This window comes from Ptiloglossa arizonensis, chromosome 3, assembly GCF_051014685.1.
Source record: "Ptiloglossa arizonensis isolate GNS036 chromosome 3, iyPtiAriz1_principal, whole genome shotgun sequence".
In the NCBI taxonomy this organism is placed as follows: domain Eukaryota; kingdom Metazoa; phylum Arthropoda; class Insecta; order Hymenoptera; family Colletidae; genus Ptiloglossa; species Ptiloglossa arizonensis.
The window spans coordinates 4895487-4913133 of record NC_135050.1 but is presented as its reverse complement, the minus strand read 5'-3'; the positions used below and the strand labels follow the sequence as shown (position 1 = coordinate 4913133).

The window sequence follows — 17647 nt, the reverse complement described above, 5'->3', positions numbered from 1 at the left end:
ATCCAACGTAATGAGGTCATTTCGTTCAATAAAAGTTGCAGAATTGTCAGACAGTCGAGTCAAATTATGCCACACACGTTCGGCCGGTTAAATTTTGTCAGACCGTACTGTTCTGAAGAATGTTTCCATTAACATTTGAAAACCACTCAGTCCTACACAAGACAATTTACGAATTTCTCAGTATTGTGTAAGCTTTCAGAGAATCAAAAACGAGTTTTGGAGAACTTAGAGTAGATCTATTTGGTGTAACAAAATGGTTTTATTGTATCAATATTTTGTTGTAAAACTTCAATTATGTTTTAAACTACTTAAAAAAAAGTGAAAGTAGTTCTTTTACACGAGAATGGATATTTATTGTACTTTGAAATTAGTGATGAATTTGATATTGATCAGAACTACTGGAAATACCATGAAAGAAAAACAACGATCTTCTATTATATCAGATATTCATGAAGTGAATGTATTGATAGCAGTTACCAACAAGCGAAAGATATTCGTTCAAACATTGTCAGCTAATTGCGATATTTCTAAGTGGTTACTAAACAAAAATGAATTTAAATCCTTTAAACTAATTACTGTACACAATCTCTTTCTGCGAAATTTTTGACCTAGTATCAAATTTACTTCGTGGATGTTGGTGAAAATGATCAATAATTCAAGTTTCGTTTGAAAATGATTAATTATCGATGAATATATTTTCCAAACAAATGATTTGATTTACCATTAAAATTTTATAATATGGCCTACGAAAAATGCTGAACGAATTCGCGAAAATAATAAACAATACGTCAATGGCATAGTGTGATATACATGACCAACAAATAATTGTACCCTACTTAAACTTTTAACGGAAAAATTTATCTACAATTTCTATAGACATATTTATTCAGTACTTAAACTTTATTCACTACAATCGTAAAGTAATTTATGATTTTAACACGATGGTGTTCTTCTCATTACGTTGCTTCAAATCAACAATTTAACGACAAGTAGAACATCACGAACATGTTTCATAATTACGTAATTTATTAGAATGCGATTTCTTTTTCTGAGACTATCCAAAAATCATTATATTTCGAACATCTGTTAAAGATACTATTGAACTAAGAAAACGAATTACAAATGCATGTACACAAATAACTAAGGAAATGCTACAAAACGTGGGAAGAGAATTTCCAACACGACTGTGAAATTGTATCTCCAACGATAAAGAACACGTTGAAGGAAAATCTAAAAGAAAATAATGGTTAATTCCAAATTAAACACAGAGGCTCGTGCAAGTAAACATAATGAATTTATAGCGGCTCAGAATCTCGCCTCTGGTTTGTAACAGCAGCACGGTCAAGTAGAATTTAACTGCTCGAAAGTGTGCAGCACGTGTTGACCTAACTCTTCGAGAATTTTACAACGTTTCATTGAATGAAATAATATTGTTAGTTACTCATTGGATTCGTTTTGTCATATACCACCATGTTATATATACAAAAAAAATATAGCATTCGATAGATCGACTCGGTTTTGCACCACGTCCACTACTTTATAATATTTAATGTATTATTTATTTTTAATATTTTGTCCACAACACTTTTACTTGCAAAAATGCACTAATTCGCTTCAGCAAACTTTCTATTAATTTTTGTGCAGCAATTCGGAGATATTTGTTTTCAATCTTCTTGAATTCTATTAAACAAATGTGTGATCGATGTTGGTTGGGAATCATATGAATCTCGGATTCATTTTTTTACTAAACCTCAGTATAGATTCTCTATGGAGTTGAGGTCGGGGCTTTGTACAGACAAATCCAAAACAGCAATTTTTTTAACAATGAGACAATTTTTCACACTTTTAACAGTGCTCTTGGGATCTTAATCGTGTACGAAAATTACCTTTTCTTCTTCAAAAGGTATATTTTCAGCAACATCTAGAAGATGATCCTGCCAAATATTCTTGTACATGTATGGATCCATGATACCATTAATTCAGTGTAATGAACTAACACCACTAAATGTTATTCCTCCAAAATATAATTCCACTTCTATGTCTTGCCGTTTGCTTTACATGTCGCGATTTAAAGGTTTCATTTTCACGAATCCAACACCAAGACGTGCCATTTGAACAAATTGTGTTAATTATGGCCTCGTCTGACCAGATGACCTATTCCCCTTCAGCAATTGTCCAGTTTTAATATTTTTTAGCGAATTCCAAACAGATTCGTTTATCGTCAAAACACATGTAACTGAGAATTATATCGCAACAGTTTTGAAAAATTACACTATACAAATCGCAATAAGTGCATTTCACGTTCTTCTGTTAAAATAATTGAAAATATAGGCACATCGCGTAGAATAAAAGTGAATAAAATAATTGCTATCCTGTATTCAAATTCACTGATTTGTATTTATTCTTTAAAATTATTTATATATACATGTATTGTGTGCATTGTTTTACAAAATGTTGTGAATTTTTACATTTAATAATAAAATAATTCAGTCTTAAAATTATAATATTTGAATTGTACTCGTTTCAGCGTAAAATTACTGCTACTTAATGGCTGCTATTAATTTAGATACTTTACGTACCTAAAGTCGTTATAAAGTAAACTAACTTGTCAAAGACAATGTTTTTAGAGATTTTCTTAACAACCACGTAACAGCACACTTTTGCGGAGAGATATCCAGGTACGAATTATATTCACGTCCCGCAACATAATTCTCATCATTACAAACGCTCAAATCTTGAGTGCTAAGGCCCATTGGTACAAATACCAAGAAAGTACACCGATTTATTTTCAATGTAAATTGACCACCTTATCAGCGTTAACCTTCCGTATTAGTGTCGAATAAAACTCAATTTTTATCATTAGAAAACTGGATCAGAAAGTAAACTTAACTCGTTCTACGATTCATCATTTCAAGATTCACAAAATTAGAACACTTGCAAATATAAACAATGGATATTGAACGAACTATCGATAATAAATCCTCGCTAAAGAATGAATGTATGCTAAACATTTCTTTCGAGATTGAAAAACAAACCATTTTCCAACCGAATTATTGAAATACATTCTAATCTTTAGTGATATCTGTACACATTATCCAAAATGTCGATTATATATTTTAGCACGGCCTGTAGGTATGTTACATTAATCATTAATGTAAAATAATTCATTCGCATCTAGAAAAAAACTACATTATTTATTAAAATGATTTAATTTTTTAATTGTTTCTGTCATATGTTACTGACGCGGTAGGACCAATAAATATAGTCTGAACAAAAAATTGCTTCTCTAGAAGAATCGAAACATGGAAATTATAAAATTCAGAGTAGATACAAATTCACCAGTACGAGATTGAAAACGTATATAAGTGCAACAAAATACAGCATCTACAATTCTGAAATATAAATACTTGTGCTTGACAATTCGATATATCTTTTCAGCTCTGGCTAGAACCGAGCAATCTCGGGCAAGAACGATGACGAACGAATCATAAGTAAGAAGGTTCGATGAGGAAAACCGATGTAACGTAATCAAAACCTTGAACATACTATAAAAGCAACCTGGCAGGTAGGGGATACGTATTTCGGTTCAATGGATCATTAGAGTAGGTACGATTCTAACGAAATACAGTTTCGTTTAAGGTAACTACTCGCAATTGTACTTACGTTCAAAAGTAACTAACAGACTTTGCAAAATCTAATATTAAATGCTTGAAAAGTGACAAGTTTTTAAAGACCGACCCAGTAATGATACTTTCATATTATTTTCTCAAAAAGTATGGAATAATTGTCGAAATTAGACACGTACACTCGAGGCAAGAAAACTTGTTTGCGCACTATACACATGCATGGTTGCAAGCTAGTGCGAAGTTCCTTCTTAAGAGTACATTAGCACTGTTCAAACAAGGCCTCGTGGGACTTTTGGGGTTCTCCCGCTCCCACCTGAACGCAACACTAACCGCACGTCCAACGCTAAGTCCACAGCGTCTGTGAGCTTACTTACGACTTACGAGATCAGTGGTTCCCAAACGAGGTTTCGTGAAACTTTCAAAGGTCTCCTACTCCTACCTTGACGCGACACTTCCAGATGCATTGTGCATAGTGGCTGTGAGCTTCGTTGCAACAGAGTTACTAACTAGGCATGTCATGGCTGTCTATTTAGCGTCGCACGATTTCACTGACAATTGTCAATGGATGTATACTACGTGAGTGCAAGGAAGGAGAAACAGGCACGCGAGGAGACTTTGTGCTGAATTGCGATATCATAGGTGATGCGCGAGTGAAGGTGCGCGTATGTAGTGGTACGGTAAGAATTTTTGCCCTCGAGTGTACAATTAGAGATGAAAATAGTCCTTATTCTCTTAAAGACATAATTCCAGTTTGTTTACGTATGTCGCTTACACAGTTTGCTCTTCGTATGTATCTACGACTCTGCTCGCCATTATGCATCGTATCTATAACTTATTCAATTAATACAGGTATTTGCGTACTTACATTTCGATAGCCTTATTCCAATTAATTACATATCCAGACAGGACAAACGTTTCGATATGTAGTACATGAATGTTTCCTCGTTCGGTACCAACATACAGCCATTTACTTTGGAGCGGCAGGTGGATGCACGTTATTCTGTTTAAAAGAAAATAATATAGTTCAATAATGTTCAACATCTCATTGTCAGCGTGAAAACAATGTACGGTATGTTTGTGGTGATAAAAGATATTCAAAAATGACGAAAAGTATCAATCGCGGTAAAATATTTATAATAATTAGAAAAGAAAAAATGTTATACATGGATCAACAATTGGCACGAACAATTTATTTGTATCTAAGAGTTATTAATTGGTAATTATTTAAATGTAAAGATTCATTACTATTTCTTTGCATTATTCATATTTTATTCTAGATTTCTGTAAAAATATTAGTAAGATTCATGATTACTATTCCTTTACGCTATTCACATTTTATTCTAGAGTTCTGTAAAAATATTAGTAAGATTCATGATTAAATATATTATTACGATTTCTTCTTAAAGTAACTGTTAAAGGAATTATAGTAACTTTGAGAACTAACCTTTCTCTTTGAAACTTGAGACTCTGCACAACCTGTGGTATTTTCTGTCGGAAATTCCATAGGTGCAAAGTATCATCCGCAGTAGCGGAAACCAAAGCTCCTTCGTTGATCAAAAATTGTAATTGTATCACAGCTGTGCATCCCTCGTGTTTTACATGTGCATCTACACCTGGCCGACCGAGACTATTTTTATTAACGTCTTAATTAAGAAAAATATATATATATATATATATTTGAAACGTATAAGAAATGCATCATTTTATCGTTTATTGTTCTCTTATGTCAAATTGAATAAATGATAAATGAGTAATATATATATCCCTAAAAATGTCAAGTAAGTATTGTTAAACTAGAAATGGTTATATGTACTTTACATTTTTGACAAATTAAGTATGTCATCGATGAGGAAAATTTCTCCCTTTTGTTTTGACATAGTTGAATCTCGTATAATTATTTAAATCGTTACGTCGTAAAATTGTATCCTTTTACCATTTTTTTAATAATATGCAGTTATTTTTGCACAAAAATTTCCCTTGAACTTCTTTTTACTTCATCTTGTCTTTCGTGCTGTGTTAGATTTAGCGAAAGAAACTATCTTTTAGTCAGTTACAAAAACGAAAATAAGACGAAATTATAAACAATTTTAACACACCTCCCAATCACTGCTCTTTTAATCACTTTTCTACGTTATGCAGTTTCTTTCCAACAAGGTTTTTCTCTATGACAAAGTGAAATGTCATTCAGCTGGATTTATACAAACGAATAGACGAAGATTGCTAATTCGAATAAAAAAATCAAAAATTCAAAAGACATCGACATTAGCATATCGAAAACGTAATATTACGATTCTAATTTACCGAAATAAGCAGCCTATAACTCTACTGACAAATCGAAACAATGTTGGTGCGATGTCTGTGAAGAAGTTTACAAGAGGTGTCAAAATTATTGTCAAAAAACCTAATGTGCTAAATTACAGAAAATTTACGGGCAGCGAGTACATCGAGTAGGTCAGTATACAGAGACGTACTATTTCTCTCAAATGGTGGCGTAAGTAATTTTATTGTAAGTGCAAAAATGTATTTTTCTTATATAAAATTTCAGAAATCACTGATTGACCGATTACAGAATGATTTTCGACACGTTCGTGACTAAATTATTTTCAAATGAATTTCTAAAATCCCCACTACAACGATATTCCATTGAATGGGAAAGTTTCGTGTAATCTTTAGAATACTGAAGAAATATTTCAAAGTTGATTCCGACAAAACTAAGCAAGAAAAAGAACGTAAAATTATATAGTTTTGTAACACATGTGCCGATAAACCAAAAATAAAACTTAGAGAATGTTTTATAAAATACCACACGAAAGAAAATTATAGATTCTTGAACTAACAAGTATTATATTTGATATATGTAAAGATACATTTCACATTACAGTAAAACAGTTATATCAGTTATTATATGTATAATTTATTACATAATTTATTAAACGTTTGTAGTTAAAGGATCCGTCAAAAATCCGAGTGTAAAGGTTTAAAAACACACAAAAACGTTTACGTTTAGAATTTCTACGTCCTGTCTGGACTGCATTAAAACAAGCAAGTTAATGTAATTTATTACAATGTACATTTAACGTTTACGCGTTCGGTTTTTTTTGTTTTCTACATTTTAGAACACTGTGTGAACGCGCTACATTTACATGGTAAAAAAATACATTTTTACCGGAATCTTTTAAACGGAACCGTGCCTCGGGCGAAACCTCGCTTCAGAAAAGAGAAAATAAAGAGAATATTTAAATATCTAATTTCGCGATTGCACAACGCAACTAATTTTATGAAGTTTCAGATGCTAGACATTACAAGAGACAACTATGCACAAAAATAATATAATTATTCTATTCTAGAAACTAATTAAACTTTTATTTATATTCTCTTCGTATTCTTTATCATATAACCGATACTGCTGACTATCACTTATGCAATGAAAACGAAACGTATCCCTTCAATAATTGCTTCCGAGGATCTATCGATTGTATTTTATCGTTATTGAAGTTATTATTACAGAAGCATTTTATTACTAATTATTACATCGCATCAAACAGATCTCTTTACCGCGTAATATGTTGATTTACAGAATTGGGGAGTGATTGGTACAACATATAAAACTGTACAGTAGTTGTGTCTGTGGCCGATGCTCTGATACGTGTGCAGCATCTCTTTAAAGTTACGGCCAGCGGGCGCATGTAATACAAGACTTACTCCCTGTTCTATTTCGCTCATTTTCGATGTATCCCAATCACTTCCTTGGTCGGATTGCATCCACGAGTTTGGCCTAGATACGAGATAAAAATCGCTAACTTCCCCACATTCGTACGGACTGACGATTCTAATTTTCTCATTTTAAAGCTAAACTACTGTATCGTGTTTACATCAATTTCCCGATATCTAATTTCATATCGACTTATTTTATTTCTTTCACTTCGAAATACCGTGTTTACACGATCGTGTCTTCAACTCCTTTGCTGTGACTCTTTCATTTCTTCCACGCTAATTTGGAAAAGTTACGTAATTTCTTACTTTGAACGAAAATTCTTGGGAACATTGTCAAAGCAAGTCTAGCTAAATGAAATCTGCTTTTTCGCATACAGACAATCAGCTTTGCAATAAATTTCATTTAAATTGTATTCGAGGAATTCGAGGTATTTCGTTTTATTCAAAGACAGACAATATTTTATTCGAATAGAAGATGATGAATAAAATCCACATATAGTGATTAATTCATGGTGTTTTTTTTTTTATTTGACAATTAAATTTTCGTATCTTTATTCTAAAATATTGTACTTTATAATTTGAATTCTAATTTTTATCGAACGAGTAACGAATAAAAATTTATTTATTTCTTATCTGTTATCTCGATACAAATTTTGTCCCCTTTAGATTTCTTTTATTTCAAACCTCCCAGTTCTTGTCAACTGTGACGGCCAATAAACCATGTTTCACCAGAAGAGGTTCTAAGAATAGCGAGTAACTTCGCCATTTTGTACGATGTTTACTTTCGCAAAATTGTAAAACGGAGCTGAAAGTTATATTTATATTTTCTGAAAAAGACTACATTTTTCATTTAATAACTACTTAGACAAAAAATTCGCAAAATTTACCCATTGTTTGACGTTTCAGAGTGGTGTCTCCCCTTAAGATGAGAAAGTATGCTTCTAGTTGCGAATCAATGTGAAATTTGAACGAGTAACTGTAATCATCCATAAGATATACCAAGCGTGTGACGATGGATAAGTATAGATAGCGAATGTATAGTACTGGGTGATTATAATCACCGTTACTATCAAAAGCAAAATGAAGCTTGATAGTAACGGTGCATGAAGCAAAATATTTAAACGGAATAAACATTTTAGAAATTCATTTGAAAATAATATTCAACTACAGTTTTGATGCATTTTATTTCAGATATATCGCATCCTTTTTGATTATATAAAAATATATTTTATCAGATTTCGTACATTTAAAAAACATCACTTTTTACGAAAATGCAAACATGAGTTCCATAGCACCGAAAGCATATAAGTGTGTCGTTCAGGTAAAAAATTTATGTCGTTTTTCATTAATGAATACATATCGTGGAAACATTACGTTAATTCGAATTCACAGAAACAAAGTCGTAAAGTATATTTTATATGTATGTGTGTGTATATATATACATATAACCTGATATAAACGAAAGAATAAAACTACAATAGAGCAGTAATGGGAATTGAGTTTTTTTTATATTTTTTATTTTTATTTTGCTTCAACCTGTTCGTGTAATCATTGATTTTCTGTATTCTTGATACATACAAGATCGATTCCCTTGTACAGAGCGTTCAGATATTGTAGTGAGCAATAAAGCGCACCGTTCAGTTGAAAGTAGTTACTTTGTAGCAACTGCCTGCCTATCTCGATACCAACCAGGAAGCTTATCGAGCTGTGATGAGCATCCACCCTCTGGTAACTCTTTAGTCAGAGTAGGCCAATAGAAGCACCCACGTGAAAGAACACATGGTTGACGAACCATGAAACAACTACGCTGTGTAATGAATACAATCAAATTTAACAATTTCACTTACATGCCACATACATTTCTGTATAAAGACTTGAGTGAATCGTGTACAGACAACATTCGTACGTAATGATAACTGAATTAAATTAATCAACCGTCGAAGTTTACTTTGCCAAAAATACCACTTAGCACGTTGCATCGTATACGTTTGTAACATAAAGAATATTCACTGTACAGATACATTCTAAAATGTAAGCAAACCTGGATAACATGATTTATTAAAGGGAAACACGACCCATTTTCGATTTCAAGAAATCATTTTTTTGTACAAACTCTTTCTTAAAATATCTTGACATGTAATGTTGCTACAGTAATAATTACACTATAAATGCTAGAATATAAATAGAAATCATTACAATTTTTTCTGCAACTGTTAAGTATTCCATATTTAACTCACAATAAAATAATAACTACGCAAATGTAGCTAACGATATATCTTCCAGAGTACTTCCGTTTAGACCTATAGCTCTTCGATCAGATATAAACTATGACTAACTGTGTTTATGTAAGTGAATAGGCTTCCGCCAAATCAGAACATACATAAAATACGAACATTAGATCAAAAAAAGTATCAAACCTTCTTGAATTCTGCAAATATCTTAAACAAAAGCTTTACAAAGAAATGTCTCGAATAAAAGTTATGCATTTTTTTATGTAGCATAGGATTCTAAAATAAAAAATATAGTAAACCTTTATGGTTATAAAAATAAAAAATATAAAAGAAAAAACAAATTGACCTCAAAATGACCTTGAAACATCCACGCATTAAATAACTAATAACGCTATTTCAATCTTCTTTCGAAATCATGAAAGATATGTTTTAGCTTCTTTTTAATTAACTATCTACAATATATTTCGTTGTATCAAATAAAATGAGACAAATATGATATATTTTTTTGAGAGATATCTGCATTATGGAACAATACTCTTTAAGCACCGAAACTTCAACGAAGATAAAAATAATAAAGTTCAAGTTTACGTTTGCACCATTAATTTTTATTTAATTAAACCCACATAAAAGTTTTCTATTTCTTTCTTTTGGTATGCAATGAAAAAAGGAGCAACAAATTAACAACCATGAAGTGTTAATGATTAAAGTCATCTTTCACTATAAAAATTTGTGCAGGTTGGCGGTTATTATTGCGCAAATTGGTAATACATAATCTCCCTACATTTTTCTTTTGTAAAGAAAAAACTAATACACGTATTTCTTCAAGACAAAATAATACGAAAAGAAATTTCCTGCTAAATAATTTATTATCATGGGGAATGTACTATATAGTAGTAAATACACAAAAATGATAAAATTCTTTTATTGAAAAAAAAAAGAAAAAAATATGTACATATTTCAACCGTGTATATAAATATGTATCTATGGAATATATAACGTATATAAACGAAATATATATTCAATTATATATTAACATTCTCTAAAGAAATTTCTTCAAAATGTGATAAATAATGTTAGATTTTACTTTAAAATTAAAATACTGTATTTAGTTAACCAGTTTCGCATTATGTTGTGACATTAATAACACTAAATATGAAATAAAGAGAAACGATGAAAAAAAACATTAAGCAAAAAAATTATGATAAATTTTAAAATTAATATGTTGCACTTGTCTTAGACCGTTATCGTATTAAGACATTAACCACATTATCAAAGGATACATTCTAAGGGATCCTGATTTAGTACCAATAGCAAGGAGCCTTTGAACTGGATCGAATGCCACTGCTGTCGGCTGATGTGGAAAGCCATGTCTGAACGTCTGAAACATAAAGGCATTTGTTTCATTTCGTCTTTCCCGCTTTAGTCATTTGAAAGTCTATTCAACTCCACAAGGACTACAGAACAAACAAAACGAAGTGACAGGTAGCCTTGTTCCTCCAGCTTTGAATAGTAAAGTTATATTTAGCTCAGTCTATATGACTATTTCAATGTTTCTAATTATACTTTTCCCTTGTTTTATTATAGCTGTACAGTGGTTGAATGGAATAAAAATAGCTATTATGTCTTTTAATGTATGGACCATTTTGTGTTTGGATATTCATTATATTGTACCAATTTCTTTTTCTACTGATACCAACATTTGATCTGTTTCGTCAGATATGTATTAGTTGTAACTATAGAATTACATGCTAAATATATAGAAGTATTACTTCTACAATATCAGTTTTACTTTTTTTACTCCCATTACTGAAGACACTGAAAACACTCTACAGAAAGAATTAACTAGAACTGACATGTCCATGTATTTTCCATTCTCGATAGTTTTCTATTACAAATATTTTCCATTTCTTCTTTTATTACAATTTTAAATGAAACTGCATTGTATTGGTATAAGGTGATCGTTCATTGTTTATTTCAACATTAATCAGCTATAGTTTGCGGCTAATTTTATAAAGAAAAAATTACAAAAAATTTTATTGGTCTATATATGAATCAGAACAGCTTCGTCAACATATATCACATGACCGTCTTCTGTAATAACCTAACCCTTTGCCTGGTCCAACACTAAAGGTATATTCCACTCACGACATATTCCGAAATTTAAAAATATTGAATGAAAATATTCAACTCAGATAAATTTTAGTTAACTGAGTGAAAAATTGGGGACAGAAAATATCTTTGTCTTCCATATAGCAATAGAGAAAAAAAACAGCACAATTATCGATTTTTCGATTAGTTTGTCAAAAATTGATTCTACTATTATTATAGTAAGTGAATAAGAAGTGACCAATCAACATTTGTTTGTAATTGAGGGTTATAGAAATTGTTCTCTTATTTTTAAAAATTTCCAAATTCTAACTAAAGGAAGTTTTTGAAAAGTAGAAACCACAGGCTCGCTTAAAATTATAGAAATGTTCAATTCTCGACAATATGTAATGATCATGTTTTTAATACTTATATGAACGCGATTCAATCGACTTCTGCAGTTGCAACGTCAATTATCGAATTGCATATCATTGTCAGGTAATTATATGAATTATCTTATCCTCCTCCAATCTATTGCAAATAATTCCATGATTAATAACTTCAATATAGTAATAGTTGATTTTTCCAACACTTTAATGTATCTTAACAAAATTTTTCAACCATATTAGGAAATTTTAAGATGTCAGGTAGACAGAATCTTTGTCAACGTGCGAGATATGTACATAAACGGACCGAGTTACCATGAAATCTTATTATGCTAATATGGCAACTTCGTATAGTCCTGAAAATGTTAGAAATAACGCAAAAAGAGGAAATTCCTCGACGTTTATAATGCAACAACGTCTCATACTGTAATGCTTATTTTAATTTAAAATCTAATGTATGAAGTTAAAATATCATCATCTGTTTCTAATAGGGCCGATACAAATTTTGATTTATAGAGGAAATATTTAATGTTTATAATACAATAATGTCTCATACTGTCGTAATATGTTTGAAACGATTGGGTTAAATAACGATAATTACACGATTTATCTAACACAATTTAATGATCGATTATTTTTACAGGTCAATAATTTTTTTAACCCTCTTTAACAAATTATGTATTGAATACAATGTTACTGGTACGTTATTAATGGTACATTGCATAACAGCAGGCTGGAGTTTTTAATCCCGAATATTTCACTTAAATTTTTTACATTTTAAGAATCCCTATGAGGATGAGGATCATTATTGTAAAAATCCACACACTTACTGTAATTATTTAATATTATCTGCAGGGATAATTGTGAGTAACATGCAACGCTGGTATAACGATTTTGGTAAAAGTTATAATTCAAATTAAATCTCCGACATAAAAATGTTTCACAGATTCTACGGCCAAAAGAAAGTATTAAAATCACTCCTTTCGTAATGAGTACGATTTATCATGCGCTAAACCATAACATGTGCAGCCAATTTAGTATATGGCAACACTGGTCAATAAAACGTGACTCGTAAGAAGCAATTTATGGTACTTCCTCACTTATGATTTCTACACATTTCCCTTCTTCGTATCAACAATAATTTATATAAAAAATATTATCTTCAAAAACGTGTATTACAGTTCAAGAAGCAAAATGAAATTTATATTTTCATTTACACATCATATGGATCGTTTCTAAAAAAGTTTCAACTAGGTATAATTAAAAATAATCCGAACGCGGTCAAGAGTTGGCTTATTTTTATCGAGGAAATCTCCGTTTATAATACTCTCGTGAAGGTACAACGAGAAATGTAAATGTTGTCAGTTTATATTAGTATTGCACGTGCACGGCTTTGAAGCTTGGCGATCGAGCACCTGTAATATATATTGCGTCACTCTCTGGATCGATTCCGAGAACAAATTCGTTACGATCCCTCCTTAAAACACTCCGTCTGGACTTGAAAGTGTACGCTTTATCGAGGACTTACTACATTATACAGTAATGGAATAATTAAACATCAGTGAGTGAAAAAAATTCATATTTTCCTCTGTCGTCCATAACGAAAACATTCGCCAAATATAAAAATAATTTAATTATTTTATATTCATTTTATCTCGATAAACATAGTTAAATCTACGATTATTAGCTACCTTCTGCAGTATTGTTTTCAAGAACGAGACAGATTTTTGTCATTTTCAAAAATTCGATATTTATCCTGGAACACTGATACAGCTTCCAAAGTTTGTAAAATCTAAGGGTTAAATTTTCACACGATACGTGAAAAAATCGAAAATAATTCTCATTAAAATATTAAAAAAGCACATACGTAATTTGTTATGCAATAAGAATAAAAATTGATAGAATTCATTTCGGTCAAAGTATTATCTCTTACTGTCCATTAGCTTTTACTATTTTTCAGACAACAAATGGATCCCACATTAAAAGAAGGCTTCATCTTTTGAGTCAATAGAGTCATCGACCTACTCTTCTAATGCATTATTGTGTGTGTGTGTGTGTATTTGTTCGTATCCAAAGGAAAAATTACATTTTGAGAAAATTCCCCAAGGGAGTTCCTATCTAGGCTAAAGAAGCATCGCTTTCGTAGGCAAAGGCTTCGCCAACTACGCTGTAACAGCTCGTTTGCATTATAACTTAGGTAGACTACATTTTTGACTTTTTAATGAAGTGATACTACTAGTTGCGTTAAAATAAACCGGTATGTTGGTCAAACGGTACAATATTCATTGGATAACGGAAACTAGTTTTCCCCAGACATTCGAAACGAAATTAGCCACACCACCATGTGTATACAACGCAAGTGAATATATATAAGTGAATACTATAAAAGTATTATAAATGGATCGGTCAAATTTTCTCGATGAAAATAAATTGTAATACCTCATTTGGACTACTTTTATCCCTTATCGATCATGTATCACCTCCAACGTGACATTGCAATTTTATATGAGTCATACGTTACGTGGAACGTGATAAGAATGTACAAGTTGAAATCTTCTGATTGCAAGCATGAGTATTCGTTTTCACGCTTGAGCAGTTTCGCGCTGGCAGGCACCACGTCTAGTAATATTTTGGTTTCTATTTTGTGTTCGTATTAGTATTTTATTCTTAAAAACGAATCAAGAAAATTATACCGATGTTAAGTGTAATGGTGATAACGATAATGAAGTTTACGATGATTTTGAAAACCTAGAAGGTGTCTTTAAGTCTACCAATTCTCTTAATAGTGACACTAGGGATTCTATTCGATCTAGAAAAAGAATATTGTTATCTATGCAAAGTTCCGATAAAGAGACAATTAATGTAGGATTTGTAAATTGTTGATGGTGACCGATGAAAATTGGATTAAAATTTATTTACATGTATCACGCTACAAATAACGGAACTAAAATGTTTGGAAATGTTCAAAAGTTACAGTATTGTCCGCGTATAACTGTATCGAAATTGAGACCACACGTTTCAGTTAAAGTCGGGATTGTTCGCATTTTCATTCAAAGAATCGACCTTCTTTATCTCTGTCTGAGACTCAGCTTCGTGTGAACCGTCCAACAAGGTAAGTGTCGAGATATATCAAGAGTGAGTGCAACAGCCAGTGAGTCTCGTATTGCAGGCGCTCGATTGTCGAGCTTCAAAGCAATGGCGTAGGCAAATCGGTGTCAGAGGCATTAGTGCAAACCAAAAACTTTTAAATTTTTCATTGAATCTTTACAAGAGTATTATCCGTTGTTTGGTGAAGTTTTCTCAATGAAAATAAGTTCAAACACAATATTGTTCGGGCTCTTTTTAATCGTACGTACTTGAATATTTTTCAGAAACGATTCATATTAGGTATAAGTGAAAATAATTCGAACAAGGCCTTGTTTGATTTCGTTCTCAATGAAAGAACCTCACCAATTCATTGGGAATACTCTCACGAAGATACAGTAAGAAATATCCAAGTTTTTAGTTTGCATTAGTGGGTGTCACACCGATAAGCGTTCGGTATCGCTTTGAAGTTTCACCCACCGAGCACATATAATGCGACACTCGTTCGCTGTTGCTTTCACTCACTTTCGATGTATTCCAGTTACTTGCCTCGTCGGATTGCACGTGTCAGTTCGGCCTAGATGCGAGATAAAAAAAAAAAGGTCGATTTTTGCAACGAAAACTTGACCTTCTCTGGATAAGTGTATTCAGTTTCCCGGAGAACACTGTACTTCCAGTATCTATTATAGTTTCGTGCAGCGTACGAGACGCACGCGCGGTGCATTAAGTTCAAATTTGAAAGACAACCAACGACGATTCTCCCCAACCTTTTCCTAGCACAACGTAATTTATACCTTTTCTTCAAGAGCAACATGTGGGACGTTCGTTGTTGAACGAAGCGCGTAAAGACAATCGAACGGTAAAGCGTACAAAGTATAGTCTGAATCATCGTTTCTAAAACTTTTTTCAGCGACGAGACATTTTTTATCTCACAATATATTTACAAAACGCTTCAATATTTTTGCAACTATTTCCAAATAGTTTTATACCGAATAACGTATAACTAATGCACAAATGCATGCTATTTTTTAAATTAAGATTAAATTAAAGCACAAAGCACATATAAGTACATACAATAAGATACAACATTGAACCAATCGCAAAAATTATCGTAAAAAATATTTTTTTTCGTTAAATGAAGAGTAACAAAATATCTTTGATAATTATTTTGTTATTGTCTCGGAAAGCTTATGTTATTTTTTAATATTTAAACTATGTTGTTTTTGGACTGCTATGATAAAAATCGCATAGAATCTGTTTCACGCCACGAAGAATAAGGTATAAAGAAAATTACAATAATGATGCATACATTTACAAAATGTTTGAATACCATAACTTTTTGTTTACAATGAGAGTCCTTTTGTATTATCAGACTCGATTTAGAAAAAATGTATCAACTTCAATGGGAGGATGGCCAAGAACCATAATTGATCAAAATGAATAAATATTATTCGTTAAATTACAAGTTGGGACACAGTGTTATCAAGAGACACAGGGATCACAGTTAGTAAGTTAATGCTAAAAGAGACTCAGTTTTAATGATTGCGAGAAGAAAAAATCGATACTGGCAAAAAAAAAAAAAAATTAAAGCTCGTCTAACTTTCGTTAAAAAGTATAAAAAATAATCTATTTTCAAGATTATACAAATTACAATTTTCAAAGGGAAGAATAAATTACACTGTATTGTTAGTTATTAGGAAATTGTATCAAAACGATGATACTTCTTCGTAGATGTCATTATAATGCATAAAATTGATACAAAGGTTGTTAAAATGTGTTTAAAACTATTCCGCAATTTATTTAACTATCAAATTATGCTAGTAGTTACCTGATTTGAAGTATGTATTACCCTACTTGTTTCATATGTTAATTTTTCATTAATAATAATGTCTTCAATTTGTCTAGAAGTTATTAATTTATTTTGATTTTTGCCGAGTGGCACTTTTACCACCCCTCTTCTTATCCCCCCCCAGATATTGGGAAGAATAAACAATGGGAATGAATAAGAACCACACAGATCTACGCAAAAATTAAATCAAAATTATGGGAAACTGGGTTTCGTCGATAACTTACGGACGTGTGTGTAAAGGATCTAAATTTGTAATTGAGAAAGCTGTCACCATAAATTCGCAGCTTATTGACCGCAATGTAGAGAGACATTATGGTGTGCCCCACTCAAGGGTATTAACACGTTGACTGCCAAGTACCAGTTAGCTCATAGCTGAAGACTATGAACACCACCTACGACTTGTCCCGTAAAATAATAGTTAGCGAACGTTTGAATGAAGAATAAAAATCAAGAGGTATTAAAGAACTGTATTTTTACTCATAAAAAAAGGTAAAATAACGAGTTATTTTAGTGATCTAGTAATCAGCCCTTGTACGAATATGACATCGAAAATCATTCTATTCAACAAGACTGTGGCAGTCAATGTATATACAGACACAGTCTGAAAATATTAGAACAAAAAATTAATTTTTCTATCTTACAAAGTTTGCGTAGGCTATCGTCGATTGCAAA

At 31.6% G+C, this 17647-nt stretch overlaps 1 protein-coding gene across 17 annotated transcripts in view; it reads right to left on the bottom strand.

Moving 5' to 3' along the window:
- Window positions 1–17647, bottom strand: part of Tomosyn (syntaxin-binding protein tomosyn) — a 170650-nt gene that overhangs the window by 84985 nt on the left and 68018 nt on the right. For all 17 annotated transcript variants that reach the window (XM_076305992.1, XM_076305995.1, XM_076305980.1 and 14 more), the window contains 3 exons: window positions 10852–10949; window positions 5071–5253; window positions 4492–4626 (listed from right to left, as the gene is read on the bottom strand). In XM_076305992.1, coding sequence (XP_076162107.1) covers window positions 4492–4626; window positions 5071–5253; window positions 10852–10949 — 416 coding nt within the window. The remainder of the gene's footprint in view (window positions 1–4491; window positions 4627–5070; window positions 5254–10851; window positions 10950–17647) is intronic.